The sequence below is a fragment of the Coturnix japonica genome, chromosome 1, assembly GCF_054131305.1.
Source record: "Coturnix japonica strain WE chromosome 1, WE-NBRP24, whole genome shotgun sequence".
Classification (NCBI taxonomy): Eukaryota; Metazoa; Chordata; class Aves; order Galliformes; family Phasianidae; genus Coturnix; species Coturnix japonica.
Window position 1 is genome coordinate 49,099,511 of NC_140663.1, and position 13,263 is coordinate 49,112,773.

The 13,263-nt window shown below is 41.7% G+C and overlaps 2 protein-coding genes across 9 annotated transcripts in view; one reads left to right on the top strand and one right to left on the bottom strand.

Annotated features, from left to right (window-relative positions):
* Positions 1-6,985, top strand: part of WASHC4 (WASH complex subunit 4) — a 42,426-nt gene extending 35,441 nt beyond the window's left edge. For 2 of the 5 annotated variants that reach the window (XR_014935371.1, XM_015864196.3), the window contains exons 33-34: positions 654-729; positions 1,033-3,801. Coding sequence is in view for 4 of the 5 variants with exons in the window: in XM_015864196.3 (XP_015719682.1) it covers positions 654-721 (68 nt within the window). In the remaining variant the exon portion in view is untranslated. Of the gene's footprint in view, positions 1-653; positions 3,802-6,865 lie in introns of those variants that run through there. The other 3 variants (XM_085518617.1, XM_015864205.3, XM_015864186.3) reach the window with 3 other exon arrangements.
* APPL2 (adaptor protein, phosphotyrosine interacting with PH domain and leucine zipper 2) overlaps positions 3,837-13,263 on the bottom strand; it is a 31,496-nt gene continuing 22,069 nt past the window's right edge. For 3 of the 4 annotated variants that reach the window (XM_085518663.1, XM_015864228.3, XM_015864243.3), the window contains 12 exons: positions 11,146-11,304; positions 9,747-9,935; positions 9,406-9,448; positions 9,270-9,326; positions 9,080-9,168; positions 8,034-8,186; positions 7,857-7,909; positions 7,083-7,257; positions 6,404-6,440; positions 6,139-6,279; positions 5,914-5,961; positions 3,837-5,331 (listed from right to left, as the gene is read on the bottom strand). In XM_085518663.1, coding sequence (XP_085374789.1) covers positions 5,203-5,331; positions 5,914-5,961; positions 6,139-6,279; positions 6,404-6,440; positions 7,083-7,257; positions 7,857-7,909; positions 8,034-8,186; positions 9,080-9,168; positions 9,270-9,326; positions 9,406-9,448; positions 9,747-9,935; positions 11,146-11,304 — 1,273 coding nt within the window. In that variant the 3' untranslated portion in view covers positions 3,837-5,202. Of the gene's footprint in view, positions 5,332-5,913; positions 5,962-6,138; positions 6,280-6,403; positions 6,441-7,082; positions 7,258-7,856; positions 7,910-8,033; positions 8,187-8,769; positions 8,956-9,079; positions 9,169-9,269; positions 9,327-9,405; positions 9,449-9,746; positions 9,936-11,145; positions 11,305-13,263 lie in introns of those variants that run through there. The other variant, XM_085518669.1, reaches the window with a different exon arrangement.

Below are 13,263 nucleotides of genomic sequence, written 5' to 3' on the forward strand. Positions count from 1 at the left end.
GGGTGAGATCTCCATCTGTGCTATGGTTTCTTGACTTGGGCAAGATGGGAATTTCACATGTTGTGAGTTGAATTATAGGAAACTTTCCTGAGTATGGGGAAACTATCCTCCAAGAAATGAGAGGAGTAAGATGTAGACATGCAATTCAGTCATGAGTTGCTTAGAGTCTTGGGTCTCCCATGGCTGAATGTAGCTGTATGTTAAAAAAAATGGAATTGGCAAGTAACTAGTTTTTCTCTGTAGTTCTGACAGCGATGTAAATGATGGTTGCCTCCCAGATCACTGATCCAAAGCAGTTTGCAAAGAAGGAAGTCTTCAGTGTGGATTTATACTTCATATTTGTGGAGTTTCTCATATAGTTGTCCTACTCAAAAAGCCATCTTGGAGCACTGTGATAACGCTAGATAAACTGCCTTTGCTTCTTCAGGAGAGCACTTGTAGGACAGCAGTTGCTTGTACCTCTCACCCCAAACAGATTTCTTCATAGGGCCAGGATCCTTTGTGCTGCGAGGGCAGTTATCAGATGCTGTCTGTGGTACAGTGTATCAAATCTTTTATGACAGCAGCATGCTATACATATTTTAAGACCTCGTTTTTACTGCCTTGAGTAAAACGTGAACTGTAATCCTTGTCTCCATTTTCTGTTTTTACAGAAGAATCTGTTAAAGCAAGCAATGGAGATCTTTCCAACTCTATGTCTGCAGATCCTGTTGTGAAATGATGTGGCTGGTATGGGGTGATAATTACTTACTCGAATAACTATCACTAATGCTTTGAAGGGGTAAAAGCTCTTCATTTGACTTTTTCTATTAAACCTAACAGCAAATGTACAATAGTAAACTAGCATCCAGTTGGGCTAGGTCTGTGTTGGTTTGTTTTTCCTATAGAAACTTCTATTTTTCAGGAGTTATTTATTTGCGTTACTAACAGCACTTTCTCTAGATTGAAAATTACTACATCAAATATAGCTTGGAGGTAATTATTTTAAATGACAGTTGTGCATATCTAAGAAAACAAATCTTTAATTTGTAGATGCTTGCTTGCATCTCTAACAAAACGTTAAGGAAGACACGTGCATCTCATCAACCAGACGAAGAACATTGAAGGAAGATGCATTGCTTATCTGTTGTCCAGATGTTTATGCGCTCCTTTTTGTACTTAATGTGGTCACAGATTACACTGTAGCTGTAACAGTGTAGGTTGTGAATGTATGTTAAAGCTATTACACAAAATGGCAGTTCTCATTAATGTGTGTGGTTTTTTTTCTGCTAAACTTTATTATTGGCATGTTATTTTCACTCTGGAATCAGGGTCTTGCCAGGCATTTATCTTCCCCTGTTCTTTTTTCCTCCCATATTTGAGAAAGGGAAAAGCAGGAAAGTTAATGTAATGAGCTATTTTTTCACTTCATACTGAAGGTCTGATTTGCATCTGCAGAAGTGTGGAAATCAGGAGCCAAGACAGAACCACAATCAGCTCTTCCTTCCATGACCAGACACTGTGTGATGGGTGTCTGTGACTATTAAGTGATCTTACACTCCATGACTATGTTGTGCCTAACAGCAAGTTTCAGCCTCAAACCCTGTCTTTCTTAGCCTTTGTAGGTCCGTTGCACTGTCTGTGTTGTTAATACGGTCTTACTTGCCTGATTGTTAACAATAATTGCACTGCAGGCTTCAGAAGCTGCTGAACACTGTGAGAACTCTGTATAAAATTTAACATCTGTTGATGCCTGTGAGTAGAGGTTCTTAGACTGCGCAAGAGTTGCTCAGATTCCTGACATAAGTAGCTCAAGTGAGCTTAAGAGTGAATTCCACTTCCATTAAAAGACTCGGTTGTGTTTTAATCTCCTGGAATATAAAACACTACTAGGTTTTGCTAGTTAGAGTAAACTACTTCAGTCAGTCTGAGAATTATCTTTTGGGGGTTTTTTTTGTTTTTTTTTCTTTTTTTGGCACTCCTAATTGTACTTACTTGACAGTTTTTTCATCTCTTCTAATTACAAAAAGGTGATGTTTTAATACAAATGGCTCAGATTGGTCTACCCGCTCTTTGGCCACAGGTTGGCTCAGACAATTCCTGGCAGGCTTTGATTCACCCTTTTCTGCCCGTGAGTTCAGCATTTAGGGAACTGAGGCAAACATTGTGGTTGCAACTGGACAGAGTGGGCTGATATGAAAGTTCTTTCCTTGGTTCTGAAAGCCTGATGCAGCTTTGTGAGCTGTTTAAATCAGCTGGCCTCGTTCATATTTTTGTTACAACTGCAGAGACTGCCCCAGTTAATGCTACCTTACTTCATTTTGTTGTTTTTTTTCCTGGTCATAATTTACATGCACTTTCTTTTTTGACCGAGTTGTGCCCACGCTGAGCAGTTGGAGTAGTGTTGCTGAGAACAGCAGCAGTCTTGGTGCTTCTGCTGATTGCCATCACGTTGCAGTAGCAATATGTATGTATTTCCATAGCCTTGTCTCATCTCAAGTCATGTAAGCTCCAGGTGTGGAGTGGTCCAGCACTGTCATTCTTCTTTAGCAATGGCAGAACAACGTAGAGTGTTTTCCTTCAGGATGGCTGTGCTGGGTAAACAGATGCAGTCAAGCGATGACCTGCGTTCTAATTATTAATATCTACATTTGTACTTTCCCTTTCTCCTATGATTTTTGGACCAATGGGATCTCAGCTAGGTAATGCTCTGCGGTTCATTATGTGTGTGAACCAACTCATGTCGTTCTGGTTCTCTATTTTTATAGAGGCCCAATGAATGGTGGGACCCAAATGTGTACTGTATGTGGCAGAAGTATATACATTCCTTTGAATATGTGCAGTTGATAATAGAGCTATTCTTGCTAATAGAGGATTGTAGCTTATTATACTTCCATTTTGTTGTCATGTAGCAGCACATGTATGCAGAAAGCTTTTGTTACCTGAAATATGAACGAGGTGGGTCCTGGTTTGGGATGGTGCTCCTGTGTCAGTGAGTCACAGCAAATCCTCCTCCCACCCCCTGCCCAGCTACCTAGAAGGGGTGCAGGATTCTTGTGGTGCTATTTTCGTTGCTTTTACCCTTCTGCTCTGATTATAGGAACAAAATGGAACCCAGCGTGTTGGCTGGAGATGAGGATAGATCTAAAAAGAAAAAAAATAATAAAATTCTCTAAATGGAACAGAACTCTGCTCACTGGAAATTCCTAGAGGTGATGAAGGGAGGAAGATTATGAGTTTGCTGCAGGGACATAAAATGAACCTCTGTGTTCCTTCAGGGCAGGCATAGAACATGCTGAAGGTGTTTGCCTTCCTGAGGAGGCAGCTGTCACTGCAGCCCCCATTGTGCTTTGTCCTGGGCCAAGGCTGGTGGCAGCATTAGTGGTGGCAGCAGCTCTCCTGATGGCCCTGCAGCCTGTATATCATGGTGCTGGGCCCTTTTATGCCACAAGCCATGGGGCTGCATAGGGGACAAAGAGCACAGCTGATGCCCAGAATTGCATTCAGCCTGAGGTCAAAAGGCACTGGTCACTGATGGTAGGGGGTGATGGTCCCAGCAGCCCTGCGCTTCACTGGGTTATGTGTAGGGGTAGGTTCTAGAGGGTCCTAATGAAGTCTGTAATTAGAAGTAAATTTGAGTTTTCATCGGATGTCTGTCAACAACAGCTATTTTCAGCTTCTCAGGTACAAAGGACCAAATGTAACCACGTTTCCTAACTCTCACTGTACAAAAGGGTATTTTGTTACCTCATTCTCTTTGGTGTGTGAGTAGAGTACCTAATGTACATAAAACTGTTAATAAATGTAATTTTCTGAACCTCACTGTTAGTGTCTTCAGTAACAAGACTGCAGGAGGGTTTAATTTCTTTAATAAGACAGCTTCAGCTTTTATTGACGAAGGAATGTTTGTGTCAGTCACCGGCCATTTTCTTCCATGGTTCTTACAAACAGTCACCAAACCAGCTCAAGGAATTTATTACATGGCAAGCACTGCAAGCTGTACTCATCCAGCTGCCTTAGCACAGATTGCTTACAGAAAGCCTATGTTCCTATTAAGTGCTTGAGATGAGTCAAATTCAGTTAGAGATTTTCAGCTCTTTGTTGCATCTTGTTTACTATAAGCCTTGTATGGCCTCCCCCACCTCTCTCTTCAGGGGCTCCCATTTATTTGTACTTGCCAAGTACAGCTTCTCGTATCTTCGGGTTAAGCCAGAGGGAGAAAGAAAATCTAAACATCTTAGCTGGTATGCATGGCTTCTAATGGCAGGAGTGTGCAGTGAAACTAGTCCTTGTGCTGCAGCCTGCTCTCTAGCATTCTTATTGCTCAGCTTCTGGAGACTGAAGATTGCTGGTAGGCTCCAATGCCTATGTTAACAATACAAAGAACTCCTTATTATAAAACTACTTGTCCTGCAGGTTATCTCTGTAACTTCTCTTAATTGTAAGATTCCCTAACCACAGAATAACCGCGCTCAGGTGCTATGCCCCACTGCTGGCTGCCTCTGATGCCTGCAGTAAATCAAGGGGGTACGTTATGCCCATTGTTTAATGACATGGAATGTGAATGCAGTCCCCGTAAAGGTAAGAGTAGGCACTTAGATTTGTTTTGTAAGCTTATTCCAGACGCAATATAAAAATAGATTATATTAATAGGAAAAATTTAGTGTTTAACAAATTGTTCTGTAAATAGGCTAGCACAAAAGATAAATCTTGTTACGCTTAAAACTAGGCTAAAAATAACTTCATCTGAAAATAAAGTAAATAGTGCATTTTAAACCTTCATTTAGATGCACATAATCATGCAAACTATAAAAACTGACTACAGGAAGAAGTTAGAGGCCTGATGCATTTCCTAAAGGAGAGCACAGCTTACAACCGGTGCTCCCTGTGAGCCTGCGGAAGTGCAGTTAACCCTTTGTGGCTGACAGCTGTGCCGGCTGAGCTGCCAGCAGCAAGGGGCTGATACTGAAACATTGCCTAAGATTGCAGGCATATCAGGCCCGCCTCTGCACTACACATTCACAAATGCAAAAATTTCCAAAGGCCAAAGTTATGCTTCTGTTCACTGCAAAGCCTGAGGAACCTCTGCAAAGATGCTGCCATCCCCCTAGCGGGTGCCAGAAGCTGTGGCTTCACGTGTGCACAGATGATTTAAAAACAGAAATCCACAGGCAGCCTCCCGGCTTCTCCTTGCTCCCATACAGGCTGGAGGAAATGAGTTCTTCATGCTTCGGACTCTTCTCCTTCTTCATGCGTGGCTCCATCCTCTTCTGACTGATCATTCAGCAGCACAAACTTCCCATCGTTTGTGAAGGGCACAGACTTCATTAGCTGAGCTAACGCTTCTGGGTCCTGAAGGAAAACAAAAGATCAGTAGGCAAAGGCAATCTTTCAGAGGAGCCCCTTTTCTCCAGTACACGTTAATGCTCAGCAATGTGAGGTTTTTGTGGCAGTGTTTTTTCCTTTCCACAACGTTTAACCTGAAGGTTTTAATGGGAATAATTCTGGCTAAAGGTTTTGAAACGTAATCCCTTTCCAGCAGAACACCTCTTAGGTAAGTAAAAATTTCTTTACTTTGAGCCTTATTGTGCTTTTCTTACCTGACAGCACTCTAATTACTGAAAGGCAAGGAGGAACAACCATAAAAAAACAAGTTCGTATTTAGTGTGCATAATACAGGTGACTTAAAGCTCATTTCCCCAACTTGTTCCACAGTTGTAGCAATGAAAACACACAGGTAATGTTACTGAACGGTGTCACATCATTACATTAATGTGTTTCTACAACAGGCTGAGTGTTTTAAATGGAAAGCCTTCATTATTTTCTTTTTTCTCCCCAAAGGAGAGAAGAATGGGAGTGAAACAGTAATGGGTGAAAAAAGCAGAAAAACATGCAGCAAAACAAGCGTGTCAGTGAGGAATCGATACGATTTACCTTCTGCGCCTCTGCAATTTCTTTTCCCAAGCTAATGGCATAGCAGATCTGAAATCAGAAATGGGGGTAAAGTTCAGGTTTTTGCTGTTGGTTTTGCTGCTTAATCAGGATTAAAACAGAGGAGTATCCATGCAAACTTCAATAGGGGTGTGAAAGGAGAGGTGGAATGCCATCTCACTGCAGCATTACATAGAAACCAAGTATTTTAACAAGCGTTGTGCAAACCTTTTCTCCTTCCGTGTTGCTCTCAAAAACATACGCGCTCATGGATTCTTCTCCTGGGGTCTCACGGAGGTGGACCACAAAACCAATCAGTCTCTTGTTATCCTGATGAGCAGCAAACTGAGTGACGGTGGCAAGTTCAAACTAGAAAATTGTAATAAAAGCGTTTTTTAATCAGCATGTAGCTGGCTTGGTCAAGGGCTCAGGTTCATGGGCTTAAGCATTCAGTGCTGTGATAGAAAACCAGATTCAAAACAAAGTTACTTACACTGGCTCGAGTAACTTGAGTTTGAGGATCTATTAATCTGTAATTAGGTGTAGGGGGAAAAAAAAAAAAGTACATGTTTTTAGAGCAGTTCTTATCAGTAACTTCAAGGTGCTTTATAATCATAAGGCAGTCACTGTATCAGTTTTATTGGTGAGGAAACATATGCATGGAATCAGATGTTCTACTGTGATTTCATGTTGGTCAATGACAAAGTTTAACTCTAGACCAGCTCCCAGCTGCATAACCTGTTGGTCACCTGGAGCTTTGGAATCACCTGTTTGGTGAGCATCCCATGGGCACAAGCTAACGCTGTATGCATGCGTATGAACATGCACTCCAGTTAAGTCTTGTCTGAGCATGCTCTATGGTGATGCTTCTGACAACAGGACAGAGCAGTAGCTCTTCTGCTGTTACTGGATGTAAGGTAAGAGAATCTTTCAACTCTTTGTTTTGTTTTTTCAGTGTATTTGTAGGATTTTACAGCCCTGCCACCCCCTCTACGTTTTAGCAGAATGTTCTTAGAACTGAAGTCAGGAGGACATTCTTCTAAGTGAAGTCAATCTCAGAGTCTGACCCCATTGAAGGGTGCATTTCTTGGAGAAGCAGAAAATCCTCATCCCAAATTTCACGAAGAGAACAGCATACTGACAAGGGATAAGCAATGAAGAGTTTGCCGTACCTCAGGTTCTTGCTGGTGACCATGAGATGAGATTCAGTCATACGGAATATGTTATGGATTGCACGAGCAGCTAACACTTGTCTCATGGCTTCATAAATCACCTCGCTTGTGTTGTCTGACTGAACAGCCATGGATCCTAAAAACCGAACGATGAACATCTGCTGCAGGAGTGAATCTGGAAGATAAAAGGCATAGCTTCTCTCACTGTGCTACTTCCATTTTTGAGTAGTTGGAGATACTGATAGAGTTATTTTCTTTCCCCTTGGAAACACAGAGATAAACATGTGAGTGGTGATTGCCTTCTAGGAGCCAGGCATTGTTCTGACCCAGTTTGAAGCTGCTTCAAGTGGCAGTACCACAAAGAATGCTACACTTCAGCTGTGCAATGGCAATCCAGCTGTGCAGTCTGAGACACAGGGCAGGCACCAAGCACTGTACACTCCCATGTCCTGCACTGGCTCAGGGTGCTGCAAAGCCATCCTACTTTGCAATAGGATAGCAGAGCTAAGAAGACCAAATCTTTCTGCCTTTAAACTTCTGAAATAAACCTAATCTGCAATACAGCTTGGACTGTCAAAGAAGAAAGTGTTTGAATTGTTGTAGGCGGCGGTATTTAACAGACAGGCTTCTGAAACACAACCAGCTTCAAGTGTACTATGGGTTGCTGCTCTTGCTCCATGATGTCAGGTGCTTTCATGAAGAGACACTGGAGAGGGATGAATTAATTAAGCCTGAGATCATGGCTGCTTTTATCTGGGAAAATGAAGCACTGACCTTCCTCTTCATCTTTGCTACTGTCTTCAGACTCCCCAAATGGGTTTGCACGCCTGTGAATGAAGAATGAAAGCTATCATGATAGGTTCTGGTCACCACATATAAATGCTGTGACACCTGATATTCCCCTCCAAAAGTCACTCTGCTAAGGTGAGAAATCACCATCTCTGACCATACCTGCCACCTCTGTTCTGGTCCAGGAATTCTGTGGCAGGCAGAACAATATCAAACTGAATTGGCGTTCCAAGAGCAATCAGTTGTGTGGAGTCCTGAATGCCAGCTGATTCACTGGGAGTTGTTTTACCATTATCTGTATTCTTTACATTCTGGCTGCAGTTAAAAGGGGGAAAAAAACATTTTAATCAGTGACACTTGACACCACATCTGTGCTTTGGAAGGGAGACAAGATTATCCAAAGATCCAAAGTGGACTGAAGCAGTATTCATTGACTTAAATGAGTACTACTGAAGTCTTAAGTAAAATCTGTCCTATTTTTTATACCTACAGTTATTTAGAAACAAATAAATTGGTGGTATATTAAGCCCTAATGCAACACTGTGCGGACTGACTGCCAGGAGTATGTTGCTGTTTGCCTCCCTGCCCTCTGGTGGCCATATCTGCAGTCTGGTGACCAGTTCAAACAGCAGAGACCTGAACCGGTTTCTGAACATGCAAATCCTGGCCAGTCTTTGAGATCTTACATGGCCACAAGCAACGTGATAGTTGAGAATTGTCACATACAAATCTCCTCCTGCATCTTCTTCAAAGACTGACTGACTGACTTGAATGAGCGTGTGAGATCAGTAACTATTTTGACAGCACAGTGAGGCATCCTTCTGTGATGGACTGGCAGGAATTAGTTGAGATAATGTGCAAGAATATTTCATTGTACAGTGGAAGCTCTGCTGTATTATCCACATCACAAATTGTTCCTTTATTGCAAAGAGATTAGAAGCAAGCGTGGTTGTTTTAGAAGAAACAACAAAAACGCAGTGGCAACTACATAGAGCTTCAAGGCTGTGCTGTGGAACAATAAGTATTACCCTCAATACTTTGCATCTCTTCAGGCTTTCAGCAGGTAGCATCAGAAAGGAACTTCCTGGAATACGTAAGACAGTAAAGGCAGGGGCTAGATGGGACCTTCTCCTTGGTGACTGCTGCCACATGAAAGGAGTGTGACTGAGCAGGCAGCAGTCTCATGTCCATGAAAGTGAATGCATTACCTGGGATGGTGAGCTTCATGTTTTTTTGCAAAGCTGGTAATGGGAGTCACTGCCTGTAGGGCAGTCTGATTTAACTTGATTGCAGCTGCCTAGGAAAACAAAGCAGAACAACAAAGCAATGTTGGATACATAATGAACAGCAGTAAAGCAAATGGTAAGGAATAGATGAAAGATGGAAACAACCTCCCACCTCTGGATTGTCGGTGAGATAGATCTGTCTGGAAATGTTGTTGATGGCACATATCCACTAGAAGGCAAAAAATGAAAGCTGAACTCATCATGCTCACATCTATACAAGAATGACAACATTAAGACAATATTTTTACCTCCTCGTATTCCTTCCTGCTTTCTGCTTGAAGAGTTATACCCCTAAAACACAAGCATAGCATATCAGTGCTAGCAGTGGACAGAAGGACTCTCAGTCTTATAGTGTCAACAGACCATGTCTCCATTAACTTCTAAAAGAACAAAAATCACAAACAGGCTGCAGCTAAAGCATACTGCCTTTGCTCTTCAGACAGTTGTCAAGGAAGATGGGAATGAACACGCTCTTAGTTAAGAACCTTCTGGAAACCCAGGAAGGATTACTATTATAGCAAGCAAGTTTTACAGGAAACTATCTGAACAGGCAGGCATGACTGGCTGTCCTCAATAAAGCCTCTCATACGTTTTGCCTGTAGGAGTGGTGATCTGAAAGCAGTATCTTCTGTCTTCACAGTCCACAGCCATAACAGAGCAGTTGTCCAGGTCCTGAATCAGTCCTCCAGCTACTGCTCCCCTCGGCTGACACATCAAGTTGCCACCTTGGGTGAAGAAGTACAGTCTTTCCCAAGTTGTAGTCACCAGACCTGTTTTACTAAAAAGAAGCAGCAATGATTAAAAACTCATTACTATTTAAAAATGACTCCATGTGACCTAAAGAAACTTCAAACGTACCCTGAACTTTACGCTTAGCCATGCAAAATGTTTAATGATGTGAAGTAAAATTAACACCTATTCATAGCAGAGATTAATCCTTAATCTAAGCAGAAGAATTAATCTCATAGAATGGTTAAGGTTGGAAGGGACCTTTAAGATCATCTAGTTCTAATCCCTCTGCTATAGGCAGGGACACCTCCCATCATGACGAATTGCTCGATCCAGCCTGGATGGGGCTTTCTAATTCTAAACATCCCAAGGTAAGAAGACTTTCTACTGTATCACCTAGTTATGGAATACATTAATTGTGAGCATTGGGTACGTGAGATGAAATGCTATCAAACTTGGTTAAAAAATAAACTTAGAGTATGTATTTGCAAGCTGCTGAGCAGCATGAGCGATTTTGGAAAAGAGACATTGTAAGCATCTTCTGCAGTACCCCCAAAGCTGCCCTGCTATGACATCCTTTCAGTTATATTGTAACACAGCATACAGAATGCTGCTAGAAAAAAGAATATTATAAGTATTATTATTATAATTATTATAATATTATAAGTAAGACAGAAACGAACTGACTTTTTTCAGTTCCACTGGCCATGTTATCCTATGCCACCTAGCTCTGCTGCTGTATACACAGCTCCTCCAGAAGGCACTGGAAGATTTTATTTGGATAATCTGCACAGGTAACTCTATGTATGGCATACGTTTAACTTGTACGATTCTTAAAACATGTATTTATGCAAAGAAGGCAGTTTATAAAAACCCATACTGAATATTAAACATAGCTGTTCTTTGAAAACACTGTGTTTACAAAGAGCCCTAAGGACTGGGAACAATCTGAACCCAGACACATAGGCTTCTAACTCTTACCCAGCTAATGACAGAAAAACATCCCTGAAGGCAAATCCAACAAGAAGTAAACTACTGTTTTCAGGGAAATCATATCAAATACCTCTAATTGGGTTTAAGTTTCTCAAACACATTTTCAAAGGTGACAGAGACACTTAGGAGTTGAAGGGTAAAGCTACCACAGCCATCCAGGAGCCTAAAACATCATTATCTGAGAAGTGTTCGAGACCTAAAAAACCCTGTAATATAGCAAGCAGTCAGCAATTACAGAAAGCAGCAGGCAGCAACAGCTGTCTTACTTTCTAAGATTAAGGTATCCAGCCTTCTGGATGAGATTCCTGTTGATAGCAGGTGAAGTTACATCAGAGTCTGGGGTGTAAACAGACTCATTAACTGAAATTAAGTCCTGCTGGGATATCCTCATTTTTTCAGTTTCGGCATCCAACTCTCCCTGTATGCTGAAAAACAAAACAAATTCAGAAGTACCATTAGGCAATTTATAGCAGGATACAGATAACATCTGTGACACAACACGAACAAAAAATACCAGTTGAGATTATATATGAATCCATTTAAATATATGAAGTATTTGAGCAAAATCTCCCTACTAGTGGTTGGGAGTGTAATGAATACAAAGATAAAGTTTATTTTAGATGATTTTTATAGGAAATGCAATGCAAGACTACAGGGTTGAGTCCTTCCCTAAGGACTGAATCATAGAATCATAGAATTACCCAGGTTGGAAAAGACCTTGAAGATCATCAAGTCCAACCACAGCCTAACCATAGTACCCTAACTCTAACAACCCTCTGCTAAATCATATCCCTGAGTACCACAATAAACCAGTCAAGGTAGGAAGGAATAGAAGGAAGAAACATACAATATGGAACTACTCCAGGAAAATGCAATCTGAGGCCAAAGAGACAAGATGTGTATGCTCTGAAGATATTAACAATGGTTTAAAGAAAATATGGCTGTGTGCATGGTGGGCTGGCAGCAAAAGCATAGCCAGGATTTCCCCTTGCTCTTTATTGTGAAAGCCCAGCTTGAAGGTCTCTTATAACAGATGTGCCGTTTTTCCCTTCCAATTTGTATTCAACATAGCTATCTTCTTTCCCCAAACAGCACACAGGGATAATGATCAGAATTATTCTCTAAGCCTGAAATGAGTAAACAAGAGGCACATTTCAGTGTTGAAAATGAGGAATTAAGTTGTTGAGTTTTTGTGTTCTGAGCGACAGCTTCTAAAATCAATGCCTGAGTTTACCTTGCTGAACATACACAGATGGTGCTCTGATGGCACAGTTCAAAGCAGGTTTTGCTGTAGTCTCTCCTGACTTTCACAGAACAACTTCTTATTCCTGGAATAACATGCTGGAAATGCTGCAAGTTCTCCTAGAAGCCATTTCCAGGCATGTGAAGGTGAAGGTGGCAATTGGGAACAGCAAGCATGGATTTACCAAGGGTAAATCATACCTGAACATCCTGACTGCCTGCTGTAATGCAGTGTCTAGCCTGGTGGGTAAAAGAATCTCATGACGTTCAGCAAAGGCAAAGTCCTGTCTGGGATGGAGAAACCCCATGCAACAGTAAACACCAGGAGGCATCTCCTGCGTAGAAAGATTTCAGCAAAGGACTGAAGGTCCTGCAGCACAAGCCAGTACCATACTCTTGCAGTAAAAAAAAAATGCCAGCTACATTGTGGACTGCATGAGCAATAGTACAGTTAGCAGCTCAATGAAGTCATAATTCCCACCTATCCAGTGGCTTGTGAGCCTCCCATAGGACGTGTCTGGTTTTGGTGCCCCAGCATATGAAAGTCAGAAACAAAAAACTAGACAGTCAGGAAAGCAGAGCACATGATGTGAGGAAAGACTGTAGAATTGTTTTCCAGCCTTAAGAAATGAAGGGGAGCTAGATTAATAGCCTAGCGGGAGAGAATAAAACAGATGGAAGCAGGTGGAACTAGCCCTTCTTGGAGGTGTGCAGTGATAGATGAGAGACAATGGACACAAGCTGTAGCAAGAAACTGTATGTGTGAGGTAGAAAGAGACTCAAAGTTGAACTGGACACAGCCCTGAGCACTCTGCTCAAGCAGACCCTGCTCTCAGCAGGTGACCAGATGAGATCAGCTCTCAAGGGCCGTAATGCAGCAGCTGTCCTTTGTCTTCCAGAGAAACAGTATCAGTAAATGTTTGATTTCTTCTTTAACTTTATCAAAATTGAGGAGCTGTTATCACAGAGTCACTGAAACGTAAGGGGTGGAAGGGACCTATGGAGATTATCTGCTCCACTCCCATTGCTAGAAAAGGTTCCCCAAAGTAGGTTCCTAGGATATCAGGAAAACTTAAGGGGTGGGAAGATAATAGTATTTGTCATTGCTCACCTTAGAAGGCATTTAACACTGGACACCTATG